This window comes from Miscanthus floridulus, chromosome 1 (assembly GCF_019320115.1).
Source record: "Miscanthus floridulus cultivar M001 chromosome 1, ASM1932011v1, whole genome shotgun sequence".
In the NCBI taxonomy this organism is placed as follows: Eukaryota; Viridiplantae; Streptophyta; class Magnoliopsida; order Poales; family Poaceae; genus Miscanthus; species Miscanthus floridulus.
Window position 1 is genome coordinate 14,639,699 of NC_089580.1, and position 16,095 is coordinate 14,655,793.

The 16,095-nt window shown below is 43.3% G+C and overlaps 1 protein-coding gene across 1 annotated transcript; it reads right to left on the reverse strand.

Moving 5' to 3' along the window:
* Nucleotides 1-7,150: 7,150 nt before the first annotated feature.
* LOC136473708 (uncharacterized) lies at nucleotides 7,151-10,167 on the reverse strand. Its single transcript, XM_066471357.1, has 3 exons — nucleotides 9,828-10,167; nucleotides 7,441-8,307; nucleotides 7,151-7,333 (listed from the first exon to the last, which is right to left on the reverse strand). Exons 1-2 carry the CDS (start codon nucleotides 9,862-9,864, stop codon nucleotides 7,703-7,705), a joined length of 642 nt encoding a protein of 213 aa, XP_066327454.1. The 5' UTR covers nucleotides 9,865-10,167; the 3' UTR covers nucleotides 7,151-7,333; nucleotides 7,441-7,702.
* Nucleotides 10,168-16,095: the final 5,928 nt, after the last annotated feature.

Here is a 16,095-nt window from a genome sequence, read left to right on the forward strand (position 1 = left end):
TTGATTTTAAGCAAGTCATACCACATAGGAGAGTCATTCAGTTTGTGCTTCACCTCATGAATTGTTTGATTTTTCAGATATTTGTACTTTACAATATTCTGCCATAGCCCTTCCTCCTTTTCTAATTTCCACCACCATTTGCACATCAAACTTATATTCATTCTTCTCAAATCTTTAATCCCCAGACCACCTTTCTTTTTGCTTTTCGCACATGAACCTGTTTATCAGCTCACATGTATTCAAGATATGTGGCAACGTGATACAATATCCGTTCCAATCAACAAAAGATATGGCCTCCTTTGAGTCTTTGACCTCCTCTCTTCGGTTTAAAATGTATAATCCAGACTTTCCTAATTTGTGGTTTTTGTATGATTCAAGTAAAGAGGCTAACAAAATAGTGTAATAGTGGCATTGTGCCTTTGACCTTCTCTCTTGGCTCTGAGATGATCCAAAACGTGGCCTTTTTTACATCGGCGCTACTAGCACACGGACGTCCGGCGCCTAGCTGTGTCCAGACGCAGGTTCCAGACATCCGATTCGACCAAACCATCAAATCCCGCTACTTCCTCTACACACGATTCGATCCACACCAAAGAGCATGCAGCAGGACTGCCGCGCCTTCATCTCTGTGGCACCCCGTACCCCACCACGTCCCTGTCCCCGTCCGTCCTAGAGGTCATATTTTCTCATTGGGCTTCCCCAAGGACGTCCTCAATATAATCTCGTACAACATTAAGAATATCATACTGCAACATCTCAAACAATAGTACTGCAACATCGCAAAATCAATCATGAAACATGAAAATGGAAACATCTCAAATCACCTTTTAGTGCTGCAACATTTGAAAAAGGTAATTTCAACAATTAAATTCGCTTGCCACAACACGTAGAAGTTAAAACTCACAAGTGCAACATTAGGGGAAAATACAATCCCAACATTAAAACTCCATTTCTGCAACACATGAATCACCTATTGCAATATTCGAAATCATCTGTTGCAACTCCCTTTCTACAATTTCGGTTTTGGTCCTTTCTCCATCCGACTTTGTTTCAACAATTCAAAATTTGAATTTTAAAATATAAGAATTCGAATAGATTTTTGGGATAGTAAATGATTTCAAATGAAAACGTTATCAACAACAAAGTTGTAGAAATCATAAAGATCTATAACTTTTATTTTGGTCATTTCTTTATCTGACTTTGTTTGAATAATTCAAAATTTGAATTTCAAAATATGAGAGCTTCAAACATATTTTTGGGATAGTTAATGATTTCAAATGAAAAAGTCGTCAACAACAAAGTTGTACAACCCAACATGATCTACAACTCTTGTATTGGTAATTTCTTTATCCGACAAAATGGTAGTATACATTGTTCACAATTGGGTACATCTTTCATATTAATCACTTATAACTATGTGAGAGATGTATCAATTTGTGAACAATGTCTATTGCCACCTTGTTAAAATCATTTGAGTTTTTTATATGGTGATTAGATAACAAAAACATGTTACCATGCAAAATTGTAGAATTTTCTGACAAAATTTAGAATTATTACAATTATTTGATCTTAATTTAGGAATAGAAGGATGAATTATCCCTAGCAAACAAATGTTTTTCCCTAACAACTCTGGGATATGGGATAGAGTGAAATGTATGACTATAGATATGTTCTTTGTAAAAAAAATTTGACTCCTATTGGAGGTACGCATAGTTCACTTTGGAATGACTTTCGGTAAGCATGCAGAAATTTATTTAAAAGATAGAAAATATCAAATGAGTTTCAATTTTTTTTGAAACTCCTACACAACAACATATACGTAGGCTATTGCTTGTTAAAAAAGTTCCAGAAATACCAACTATTAAGAATAGAAATACCAACTATTCATGTGTTCTTCGTTCCAAATCAGTTCATCTAACTGGACGGAATTAGTACTTGGAAGAAAATTCCCCCAACTTGGCACAAACACTTGCTGTAGCCTGGTGGTTAGACTTCTTTGGTTCCTTGTCGAGGTCTTGGGTTCGAAGTCTCAACTAAGGAATAATTTTTTTTCTGATTTAATTTTTCTATTCTCTCACTGACATGTTAAGAACAATGTATGTTGAAGTAAGTCACAAACAATGAAGTGGTGTGGTGGTACGGTGCGTTTGGCTTTAGTCTAAGGTTTTGGATTCAATTCCCTTAGCCAGTATCTTTTTTTGCCCTTTTCACGTCAATTCCCTTGGTAGATGGGCTCCAGCTTACAGCTGACGCCAGCAGGCCTGCTCGGACCAGGCACAAGCATGCAGCCTAGCCCATATTTTTTTGGTTTTGAATTTCAAATGATTGGACCAAACATGTATAAGGAAACATGCCCGAAAAAATCATAAATACAACCATGATGTGGTGGTAGGACATGCTCATCTTTAGTGGCAGGTCGTGGGTTTGAATCCTCCTCACCCCTATTTTTTGGTATATTATTCAGAAATGCGTGGAGCATTTTGTCTATTGCAACCATTTTTGGTATATTGCAATACTTTTAGGCCGTTGCATCAGGGGTAGTCTAATGCGTGGAGCATTTTATCTATTGTAACCATTTTTTGTATATTACAACACTTTTATGCCGTTGCATCAGGGGTAGTCTATAGCAACACAAAAAAAATCATGGCAATATTAACATGATATTGCGTCCATTTAGGATTGTAGTTGCAATAAGTACTTAACAATTGCAACGCCACAAAAGATTATTACAACCCCAGAAAACCGTGGCAATAGGAACATGCTATTGCATCCATTCGGAAATCTTGTTGCAATAACCACCCTAGCAATTGCAACACCATGGAACATTATTGCAACCCATAATAACCGTTGCAATAGTTACATGCAAAAGCATCCAAATCCAATATAGTTGCAATAACACCAAGTAATTGCAACGAAAACCAATACTATTGCAACTCAAAAATGCCATTGCAATAATGCCAACTAATTGCAACACAATTCTTAAATGGTTGCAGTAGCGCAAGCGTGTTGCAACGACAAACCACACATATTGCAACAAATTTAGTCCTGTTGCATTATCGGCACATATTGCAACCATTTTTTGAAAAAGGTTGTAATACGACCCACCTATGGCAACCAAATTAGTGATGTTACAATCATGTGGCATGACATTAGAGGTAGAACCTTGTAGTGAGATCTGAGCTTATACACATGAACGACAACATTATGTGAAAAGATAGAGAACCTGAAGACTCTGTCATTGAGATAGCGCACATTGAAAAGTTCAGCAGAACCACCAATGGTGGCTTGAAGAATGGTGGCCACAGAATCCTCTATCAACTTGTACTTGCAACGACCGAAGGAAGCCACGAGAAGGAAGCATTTGGAAGGAAAAGCTGGATGAACACAAACCGAGGTGCCAAAAGCTTGTAGAATCGCAGCTTCCACCACCTTCCCTGGCCAGAAGTTGAGACCCCGACTGTTATGACTGTAGGATCATCGATCTAGACTTTGACCATTCTATTCGGTACAACATGTAAAACGGTAGATCCTAGGACATGTAGAACGGTCTACAGAGAGACATGGAGAGAAAAGGAAGGGTACCGAACCTGAGACCGCAGGGGTGGAGGATCCAGTAGCCTCCATCAGGTTCGTCGATGTAGGCTGCGCACGGGCAGCGACGGTCGGTGAAGAGAGGCGACGCAGTGGAGACGATGATGACGGTGGCGGCTTCCCGTCGCTGGCTACGCGCCCTCTTCGAGATCGGACTAGGGTTTTGTCGGTGGGTTTGCGGCTCACGGCAAACCTCGTGCTTTGAGCCGCCGGCCCCCACCTCTCTATATAGCGCAGTGCGACGGGGGCCCACCAACCATGTAGGGTTGGGCGCCCCCGATCAGGGCGCGAAACCAAGGCCCAATAGGCCGTTGGGCCTATTGGTCAGGAGATCAATCTAACATTCTCCCCCTTGATCTCACTATTACTTTTATCTTTAAACTTTAAACTTCAATCCTTTAAACCTTACTCATTTCTTCACAGATGATGCATAGAGCATGTTTCATCGTCTTGGTCAATCGCCGATAGATTTGACAGCTACAATGCACGTCTCTGATCTGAAATAGTTACTTTGACTTTTGGGCCCTTTATAGTCCAGGAATCATAGGCTTTCCCTTAAACCCATGCCGGCTACATGTTCTCTGAACACGTTGGGTGGTAAGCCTTTTGTAAGCGGATCCACGAGCATCTTTTCGGTACTTATATGCTCAAGACTTATCATTTGATCCCGGACTTTATCCTTCACAACATAATACTTTATGTCAATGTGTTTGGCAGCACCACTTGACCTATTGTTGTGAGCATACTGTACTGCTGGATTATTATCGTAGTATAACTTCAGTGGTCTATTGATGTCGTCAACCACCTTCAAACCGGGTATGAACTTCTTTAGCCAGTTCACCTGCCCCGTTGCCTCATAACATGCTACAAACTCGGCATACATTGTGGACGATGTAGTGACGGTTTGCTTTGAGCTTTTCCATGAAATAGCTCCCCCTGCGAGAGTAAACACATATCCAGACGTGGATTTTCTATTATCTTCCGCATAATCAGAATCTGAATATCCCACTATATGGAGTGAATCAGATCTTCTATACGTCATCATGAGGCCTTTCGTTCCTTGCAAATAACGCAAGACTTTCTTTACTAATTTCCAGTGTTCTATTCTAGGATTGCTCTGGAATCTGCCAAGTAACCCGGTAACAAATGCCAAGTCAGGGCGCGTACACACTTGAGCATATTGCAAGCTTCCGACAGCTGAAGCATATGGAACCACTTTCATTTGATCGATCTCATATTGGTTCCTGGGGCATTGAAAATCCCCATATCTGTCGCCCTTGACTATAGGAGCAGGTGAGGGACTACATTTGTGCATACTAAATTTCTTTAAGACTTTTTCTATGTATGCCTTTTGTGACAGTCCTAATACCCCTTTACTTCTATCTCGGTGAATCTCAATCCCTAGAACGAACGAAGCTTCACCAAGATCTTTCATATCAAATTTTGAGGACAAAAACTTCTTTGTTTCCAGTAGTAGACTGACATCACTACTAGCAAGTAAGATATCATCCACATACAGGACAAGGAAGATAAACTTCCCATTCTTAAACTTTGCGTAGGCACAATTGTCCTCAACATTATCTTTAAACCCAAAATTCTTTATTGTCTGATCAAACTTCAAGTACCACTGTCTTGAAGCTTGTTTTAATCCATAGATAGATTTCTTTAGGCGGCATCCCAAACGTTCTTTTCCTTCCATGACAAAACCTTTCGGTTGTGCCATGTAAACATTTTCCTCTAAGTCTCCGTTGAGAAATGCCGTCTTTACATCCATCTGATGTAATTCCAAATCGTAATGTGCCACTAATGCCATTATAATTCTGAAGGAATTCTTACATGAGACTGGAGAAAAGGTCTCAATGTAATCAATCCCCTCTCTTTGTGTAAAGCCTTTTGCCACAAGTCGGGCTTTATATCTCTCTATATTCCCTTGAGAGTCAAGTTTTGTTTTGTAGACCCATTTACAGCCTACTGTTTTGGCTCCTTTAGGAATTATCTCCAAATCCCAAACTTTATTTGCATTCATTGATCTCATCTCATCTTCCATGGCCTCAAGCCACTTTGACGAATGATCACTTTTCATGGCTTTTTCAAATGAGGTGGGATCATCCTCCATTTGAAATTCTTCAGTGTTGTACACTTCATAATCAGCAGGAATAGCTGATTTTCTAACTCTTTGAGACCTTCTAGGGGCCTCCTCAATTGGCACATTTTCTGTTTGAGGCTGTTGTTGCTCCCCCTCATGTGTGGCAATAGGTTCTATAGGATCCTAAAGCACAGGTTCCTCATCTTCATTCATTGTTGCCACAGGCGGGATAACAACAGGTGCTGGCACCACAGTGTCTTGTCCTGTTGGTGTAGCAACAGTAGGTAGTGAGAAAAATGGCTCATGAATGATCGGAATGGGTGCATACACCCGCTTCTCTTCAAGGTCAATTTCTTGAGCTACCATGCTCCCCCTAATCATTTCATCCTCTAGGAAAACAGCGTGTCTCGTTTCCACAAACTTCGTATGTCTGTTAGGACAGTAGAAACGAAAACCTTTTGACTTTTCTGGGTAGCCAATGAAATGGCAACTCACTGTTTTGGGATCTAGCTTCCCAATGTTTGGGTTAAAAACTTTAGCCTCAGCAGGGCTCCCCCACACACGCAAGTGGTTAAGTGAGGGTACTCTTCCTGTCCACAACTCATACGGTATTTTGGGCACCGACTTACTTGGTACTCTATTGAGAATATGAATGGCGGTTTTTAACGCCTCCATCCACAGACTCGTGGGTAAAGTGGAGTAACTTATCATACTACGCACCATATCCATCAGGGTACGGTTACGCCTTTCAGCTACTCCATTCTGCTGAGGTTCGCCCGGTGTTGAATACTGGGCGACTATACCATTCTCCTGTAAGAACCTTGCAAAAGGTCTAGGAACTTGTCCATATGGGGTATGCCGACCGTAGTACTCTCCTCCACGGTCAGACCTGACTATCTTAATCTTTAAATCATGCTGATTTTCAACTTCTGCTTTAAATATTTTAAATTTATCCAACGCTTCTGTTCTTTCTTTAATTGGATAAATGTAGCCAAAACGAGAGTAATCGTCTGTGAATGTTATGAATGAATCATAACCATCCACACTTTTCACAGGAAAAGGACCACATATGTCTGTGTGAATAATCTGTAGAATTCCTGCGCTTCGTTTGGCATCTTTCTTAATTTTCTTTATATACTTTCCTTTTATGCAATCTCTACATTGTTCTAACTCTGAGAGCTCTAATGGAGGAAGAATATCATTCTTAACTAGTCTTTCTATTCTCCCCCTCGAAATATGGCCTAAACGACAGTGCCATAATTTCGACAACGCATCTTGAGCTCTCTTTTGTTTTCTGTTTCCATTGTTCGATGAGGATACATTTTCATTCACATCACATACGGAATTAACATTTTCACGAAGTGATAACAAATAAAGCTCGTCTTGTCGGAAGGCAAGACCAATACATTTATTATTAAACAATATCTGACATTTGCTATTTCCAAAATGGCAATCATAACCATCATGGTCCAACTTTGAAACACTAATCAAATTTCTTTGCAAAGAAGGTACATAAAGAACATCTCTAAGAATAATTATGAAGCCATCAGCAAGCTCTAACGGAAGATCACCAACGGCTTCAACATCTGCTTGTTCTCCATTTGCTACTTTAATGAAACTTTCGCTTCTTTGCAAAGTTCTCATCGAACGGAATCCCTGTAATGAATTAGCAACATGAATAGTTGCACCTAAATCAATCCACCAAGTAGATTTTGAAAACTTTACATACAAGGATTCATTTACGAACGTAATAATGTTCTCACCTTTATTCTTCATAATCATCTTTAAGAAATCAGGACAATTCTTTTTATAATGTCCTGTCTTCTTGCAGTGGAGACACTGGTCTTTAGCCACTGGGAATTGCTGGTTCTGAGACTGTTGCATGGGACCTTTTCCAGATGATTTGGAGGAAGAACTGTTATTATAGTTCTTTTTCTTATCTTTTAGGTAGTTGACAGAACCACCTTGTGAAACTTTTATTCTTTCCTCCTCCTGCACACACATGGCTATGAGCTTTTCTAAATCCTATTTTTCAGGCTGTATGTTGTAATTAACAACAAATGTGTCAAATTCTTTGGGCAAAGAAGCAAAAATCAAATGAATAAGAAACTCATCCTTGAGTGCCAAATCCATTGGTTTGAGCTTAGATGCCAGATTGCTCATTCTCAGTATGTGCTCTCTAATGCCACTGCCGCCACCAGAGTACCTTTCTGTGACCAGCTGCTTGATCAGCTGGGTTGCATATGTCTTTGAAGAGCCAGTGAACTGACTCTTTATTCTGTCTAGGTACTCTGTGACCGTGTCACAGTCTGGAATTGAGCCCACTATAGCAGGCTCAATCGTGTTCTTTATCACCGCCAGACACTTCTTGTTGGCAGTGACCCATTTCCTATGCTCAAGGTCATAGGACATCTTTACGGGAGCAAAATCCCGCTCTCTGTGCTGCCATGCAGTATCAGTCTCATCTGTCTCCCTCACCGGTGCCACAGGTTCTTTTGGGCACGGTGTGGTGACAACCCAGTCCACCTCAGCGAGGATAAAGGCCAGGTCTATCTTTTTCTTCCACTCAATATAGTTATCACCTTTTAGAGTGGGGATCTCTTTGATACAACTCATCAAGTTGTATCCTCCTGAAAATATAATTCAAATAGGGTGAGAACAGAAATAACAACAATAATTGCATGCCTTAGTTTAACGTTGGTCAAAATTAAAACATACAATTATTTTCTACACTAATTCTACATCACCGTTGGGCAGAAATAGAATTAATGTATAACAAAAATATTACAATATTGCCATTAATCAACGTTGGTCAGAATAACGACAATATTGTAATCAATTTAAAACATATCCATTTTCAAAATTAAATTCTCCCGTTGGTTCGAATTTAATAATGAAAATTACATCTTTAAATACGCAGCGGAAACTTTAACATTTAATAATCTTTTTCCGATTTTCCAGAAGCAAATTTACTATTTACTGAACAAAAATTATCATTGGATAAATTTTGTACAGAAAACTATCATGAAAATTCAATTCAAATTGATCAAATTGTTTTCTGGAAAATAAGAAAATCAAAACTGTCACTGTACTATTTTTATTTAGCCATTTCGGCCCGATCCAGCACACACGCGGCCCAGCAGCGCGCAGTCACAGCGCGGCCCATGGCCTGCTCAGGCGCCCGCGCGAGCCCTCCTGGCCTAGCAGCGCGTGGCCCACTCGCATGGCGCGCGCTCCCCCGCGCCCAGGCCGCAACCTGGGCCTGGGCTGGGATTTCGACCGAGCGCTCGATCCCGCCTGGGCTGCGGCGCTGGCCCAGTCGCTCGTGGCCGTCCATCTCCATCCGACGGCTGCCCGCGCGCGTCGCGAGATCAAAACCCCAGCGACCGGCGCGGCGCCCTTGACCTAGCGTCATTCGGCTTCGCTCTCTCTCTCTCTCTCTGCCCCTCACTGCTCTCTCCTCTCCACTCAGTCCCGCCGCAGCAGACACCGAGCGAGGAGCTACGACGGCGAGAGAGATCAGCAAGCCCCGGCGCCGTCTCCGGCCCCCTCGCCGGCGTGCGCGCTCCCCAGCGGGTGAGCGCGCCGCCGTCGAGCGGCCTGGTCGCGGCGCCCTAGTGGCTGTTCCGGCGAGTAGTTCACCCCCGGCCGGCCCTTTTCTTCCTCGCGCGCCGGCGTGACTGTAGTGCCGCGCAACAGCGAGGTAGGCCACCCTCTTACCTTTCTCCCCTTTCTTTTGATTCTTTTGATTTGTTCGGTTTTCACCCGATTTGACGATTAGGGTTAGGGTTGGGGTTTGGGATGGCCTCTGTTTTGCTTTTCCCGAAACGATTTCGGGTTTTAGGGTTCGATTTTGTCATGAAAACGAGCCCTCAATTTTCCTTTAACCCAGTTAGGGTTAGGGTTCATCCGAACCCACTATCGGCCGGAGCCCCTTCATCTTTTGCTTTTCAAACCGATTTATCCGTTCTAGATCAAAACCCTAGCCATATCTATACCTAAACCGTGGCTCCGATACCAATGTTATGACTGTAGGATCATCGATCTAGACTTTGACCATTCTATTCGGTACAACATGTAAAATGGTAGATCCTAGGACATGTAGAACGGTCTACAGAGAGACATGGAGAGAAAAGGAAGGGTACCGAACCTGAGACCGCAGGGGTGGAGGATCCAGTAGCCTCCATCAGGTTCGTCGATGTAGGCTGCGCACGGGCAGCGATGGTCGGTGAAGAGAGGCGACGCAGTGGAGACGATGATGACGGTGGCGGCTTCCCGTCGCTGGCTGCGCGCCCTCTTCGAGATCGGACTAGGGTTTTGTCGGTGGGTTTGCGGCTCACGGCGAACCTCGTGCTTTGAGCCGCCGGCCCCCACCTCTCTATATAGCGCAGTGCGACGGGGGCCCACCAACCATGTAGGGTTGGGCGCCCCCGATCAGGGCGCGAAACCAAGGCCCAATAGGCCGTTGGGCCTATTGGTCAGGAGATCAATCTAACACCGACAAGGCCATAGCAGGTCTGATCACCATGATTGGGAGGTCACAGGGGAGAACTCCATGACCCCAAACACTTGAAGCTCTGTGACCAAACGGCGAGCACAGAGGGATGCACCCCCAACTCCGAAAAAGAAGGGGAGGCAGCCCGTTGCGAGACACCAGGATGGAGTTCACCAGAGAGCACCGGTGGGAGAGCAGTGGGTGGACGATGGGGCCAGGGAGGCCGCCAGCGTGCAGTGAACGATGGGGCCAGAAAGGCTGTCGGCGGGCAGGAGCTCAGTGGGGATTTTTCTATTTTAACATTTTTTAAAACTATTTTCAATTCTGACACTGTTTATTTTTTTTTTCAAAATTAAAACTTTTGTCCGCGTCTATTCGCATGGCGCGGCAAATTCACGTTGCCGCACCATGCATGGCGGCGCGGTGGGGGTAGCCATGTGTCAAGCAACAGCGGCGTTGGCTGATGACGTGGCCGGGCTGCTGCACCGTGGATCATGGCGCGTCGGTGCCGCGCCACCGGTCGTGGCGCGACCAGGCCCGACTTAACCATTGTGGCAGAACCGTCTAATCTAATGCCTCTCAGGAGTACTTGTCTTCTATTAGACACTAAATACTCAAGAGAGGACAGTAAACTACGCAGTTTCGTCAAGCACACCCCAATAGAGAACTCAAAAATCCACATTTTTCTATCAGGATCATAAATGAGAGAATAAAGCTTACAACATTCTTAAGTCATTTCTTACATCACTTTATTACAGTATAGAATATTACCTCAATTTATTATAACAGCAGAATATAACAATGTTATGAGAGTTATAGAGAAAACAAAGATTAATTTAATGACATGGTGGAGTATTAACATAGTGGATATTTATATACAAGAGCTACTAGCAGATTTTATATCTTTTCTTATAAAAACCTTTAGTAAGGGTTATAAATGAACACTACGGTCATAGGGTGAAAAAAATCCTCTATGAGCCCACCAGGAGGTTTCCACACACAAGAGTCAGCTCTAAGTATCGTTCGATCACCTGCAACAGGAGGAATAAAATCCTGAGTACTCGATTATACTCAGCAAGACTTACTCGACAGGAGAAAAATAGAAGACTCTAATGATATGTAAGGCTATCTAGCTTGTGGGTTATTGCATCTACAGGAAGCATTACTAAACGTACATCCTTATATTAATTTTTTTTTGGCAGTCATCATTAGTTCATTAACTAACCATTCTATATAAGCACTTATGCTACTTTCAAGTAGGTGATGAACAATCAGAACCATTTTATCACATTTCAAGTTTCAGTTCTTACTACGGTGCTAGACCATAGCCAAGTCGGTACCGTCTCATAGAAACGACGATTCATGAATCAATGTATCCCAGCTGGGTACCCCGAAATACATGCCCTATTTGTACCCCAGACACAAACAAGACCAACCCATTCCACTCCGGTCACGGGGTCTAGGTCCCCGTCCAAACTTGAACTCCGAGCCCCCACACTTGAGACCCAGTCTCAATATGGTGCTTAGACCTCCACCTTTCCCCGCCTCAAATCAGTCGGTCCAAAAAGTGCCAGAACCCATTACAAGAGCGTAACGAGCCTTCCCGCTCCCATAAGCAAGTATGTGCTCAGGATAATAAGTTTGTGACCTGACTACCATCTTCAGCAATGGACGGTCCTCAATCGACACAGACGGAACAAGTGCAATCCGAGCCTCGCTCGAATGCCTAACCAAGTACAGATCCAAAGTACCATTTCACCCGGTCTACAATTATCATTCATATATATTCCATGTGACAGTAATATAATAACAACAATAACATCTTTCCTATCTCTCGCAAGTGACAGGAAATCACTCGACTTCTACCGGATCCTATAACATAGCAATCTACATGATCCTAACATACTAGTAGGACTCATAGGATAAGGATATATATGTGTGTGTGTGTGTGTGTGTGTATATATATATATATGCAAGTGAGTTTCATTCAACTCCTCAAAACTTAATGCACAAGCATAAAATAAAGTGCAGAATATTAGAGGTTATGCACCGGGGCTTGCCTAGGCAAGATATAACCAAAGATTAGTCATTCCATTGGTGACACGACCATCATGGCACTATCTTTTTCGCTACTTCGGTCGACTCCATAATCTATTGTTGTTCCTATTATGATATACGTGGACGCAAAGATGTAAATAATCAACGATAACTACAACTCTAAAATACGATTATGCTCCGCAAGCTAACGAGCTAGCTTTAATGACTAACATACTAGTCTACATATCCACGCTGTCAAGTAAGGTTTTGTCTCCGGAAAAACGTTTTAGTCATGCAATCTCAAAGGTGTTTCGACATTTTATTGATTAAATATAAATTTTTGAACTTGGGCTCATTTAGCTACCTTACCAAACTAATTATTATGGAGCTACAAAAATTACAGTGAGCACCTAATAATGTTAGGAATTACTGTAAAAGTTTTAGAGCCAACACCATCACCAATTTATCACAAAAATTCCTTCAAATTTATATCTTAACAACATTAAGCATCTCAAATTAATTAGATCACTTCTAAAAATATTATAAAACTATGTGAACAAAATATACTAGCAGGTAGATCATGATTTTAGTAAGGGTTATAAATGAACACTACGGTCATAGGGTGAAAAGAATCCTCTATGAGCCCACCAGGAGGTTTCCACACACAAGAGTCCGCTCTAAGTATCGTTCGATCACCTACAACAGGAGGAATAAAACCCTGAGTACTCGATTATACTCAGCAAGACTTACCCGACAGGAGAAAAATAGAAGACTCTTATGATATGCAAGGCTATCTAGCTTGTGGGCTATTGCATCTGCAGGAAGCATTACTAAACGTGCGTCCTTATATTAAATTTTATTGGCAGTCATCATTAGTTCATTAACTAACCATTCTATGTAAGCACCTATGCTACTTTCAAGCAGGTGATGAACAATCAGAACCATTTTATCACCTTTCAAGTTCTAGTTCTTACTACGGTGCTAGACCATAGCCAAGTCGGTACTGTCTCATAGAAATGACGATTCACGAATCAATGTATCCCAGCTGGGTACCCCAAAATACATGCCCTATTTGTACACCAAACACAAACAAGACCAACCCATTCTACTCCTGTCACGGGGTCTAGGTCCTCGTCCAAACTTAGACTCCAAGCCCCCACACTTGAGACCCGGTCTCAATATGGTGCTTAGACCTCCACCTTTCCCCGCCTCAAATTAGTTGGTCCGAAAAGTGCCAGAACCTATTACAAGAGCGTAACGAGCCTCCCTGCTCCCATAAGCAAGTATGTGCTCAGGATAATAAGTCTGTGACCTAACTACCATCCACAGCAACGGAGGGTCCTCAATCGACATAGACAGAACAAGTGCAATCCGAGCCTCGCTCGAATGCCTAACCAAGTACAGATCCAAAGTACCATTTCGCCCAGTCTACAATTATCATTCATATATATTCCATGTGACAATAATATAATAACAGCAATAATATCTTTCCTATCTCTCGCAAGTGACAGGAAATCACTCGACTTCTACCGGATCCTATAGCATAACAATCTATACGATCCTGACATACTAGTAGGACTCATAGGATAAGGATATATGTGTATATATATATATGCAAGTGGGTTTCATTCAACTCCTCAAAACTTAATGCACAAGCATAAAATAAAGTGCAGAATATTAGAGGTTATGCACCGGGGCTTGCCTGGACAAAATATAACCAAAGATTAGTCATTCCATTGGTGACACGACCATCATGGCACCTTCTTTTCCGCTACTTCGGTCGACTCCATGATCCATCATTGTTCCTATTATGATATACGTGGATGCAGCGCAGAGATGTAAATAATCAACGACAACTACAACTCTAAAATACGATTACGCTCCGCAAGCTAACGAGCTAGCTTTAATGACTAACATACTACTCTACATATCCACGCTGTCAAGTAAGGCTTTGTCTCCAGAAAAACGTTTTAGTCCTGCAATCTCAAAGGTGTTTCGACATTTTATTGATTAAATATAAATTTTTGAACTTGGGCTCATTTAGCTACCTTACCAAACTAATTATTATGGATCTACAAAAATTACAGTGAGCACCTAATAATGTTAGGAATTTATTGTGAAAGTTTTAGAGCAAACACCATCACCAATTTATCACAAAAATTCCTTCAAGTTTATATCTTAACAACATTAAGCATCTCAAATTAATTAGATCACTTCTAAAAATATTATAAAACTATGTGAACAAAATATACTAGCAGGTAGATCATGATTTTAGGAACCTAACAAAATTGGTTTCACAATTTTTGGTTAACTACACAATTTTTTATTGAATTTACAAGTTTAGCTTAGAAACTAAATTAGAAAATGCTTAGAAAAGGAAAAGGGCCGGTGGCAACCATTCGGCCCAGCAGCCCACGCTGGCATTTTAACAAATGAGCCCTCAAACTTTTCTCGAACCATGACTAGGTCCTAATACTATTTCTTCCCTTCTCTGACGAATTCACTTAACCCCTGGATTTTTCCAAATTTCCACATGCGCACCCCCGGCCACCCCGTGCACGGCGGCGCGGTAAGCGGGGGCACTAGGTGTGCACGCCGGCCACCAGGGGCCTACACGGACCCATTTAGCGGGTCGATCACCATTATAGCTAATTGCGCTAAGATGGGTGGTGGTTAGGGGCTCGAAGGCATACTGTCATGGGCTACAGCGGTGAGCGGCTATCTACAACGGCGGCGTGCCAATTTTGACGAGCTAGAGCTGCTAGAGGACTAACGTGTGAGCGAGTGAGCATGAGAAGCTTACAACGAGCTTGCTCGTGGTGACGGTTTGGTCAGAAGCGGTCCGAACAGGGCTGGCCACATGCGACTGAGCGGGACAGTGGCGCTCTACGATGGACACCGGCGCGTCACCCCACCAATGACGAGCACCCTAGGCAAAATAGCGTGAGCACCAGATGGAGGAAGTCAAGACGAGGTTAGGGTTATGAGAAATTGAACTGCTACCACTCCTACATGCCTTACCTCCCGACCTACCGGCTCAGCGGCACACATGACCGGCGGTGGGTAGAAACCAAATTCGACCATGACAGACAATGACTAGACTCAGCGTGAATGGGGCACCTAGCTAATTTCCTTTGCTACTCGCTAATGAGAGGAATTGGACTAGGAAGCCTTGGGCTGGTGATTAAGAAAGGGGAAGGGAGAGCAGTGCACTGCCACTGACATGTCTCGAGAAGCGGCCCGGTAGAGGTGGTCCGACCACAACCCGATGAGGCACGACAACACGGGGATATGACCGCACGAGCAAGGGCAAGGTCGCATTGTTAAATGCTCGGGTGGAGCCTTTAGGGGGTGCCTATGTGGCCATGTGCACGCGGCAGCGCGATCTCACGACACGGCAAGTCACGCCACGGCGCCAAAAATAGAGCTGGGGTAGGTGGGTTGAGTGGCGGAGGGCGAGCGCTGCAGTAACTGAAATGACAAGAGGAGAAGGCATAGCCCTGCATGTGTGCTCGGATAGCACCATAGTCGGCAGCGTCCCGCGCACGGCGGAGAGCGGCTGCGGCCATGCTTGGCCTGGCGGGCAGCCGACGCCACACGGCTAGCTAGTGGGACGGCGGTCACGACCATAGGGTATGCCAGCCAACGTGCGGCGCAGCACATGGTAGCAGCGGCCGGCAGCAGTGTAGGTAGCCCACGATGGCGCGACACTGAACGCGATGACCGCGTCCCCGGGCCTGAACGGCCAAACCACGTGCTTGCATGATTTTTAAAGCGAGCCAAAACTACTTAGCGTCTCGATTAAGACTCAACTAATTCCACTAACTTGTAGCTAGTGCTAACAGCTAACTAGCGAAACAATGCTTATGACCAGAGGATGGCCCAA

Coding starts and splice junctions, on each gene's coding strand:
- LOC136473708 (XM_066471357.1), bottom strand. CDS start 9,864: ATGGAGGCTACTGGATCCTCCACCCCTGCGGTCTCAG. Junction 8,308..9,827: donor CTCCACCCCTGCGGTCTCAG/GTTCGGTACCCT, acceptor TTATATTTTCAG/GAGGATACAACTTGATGAGT.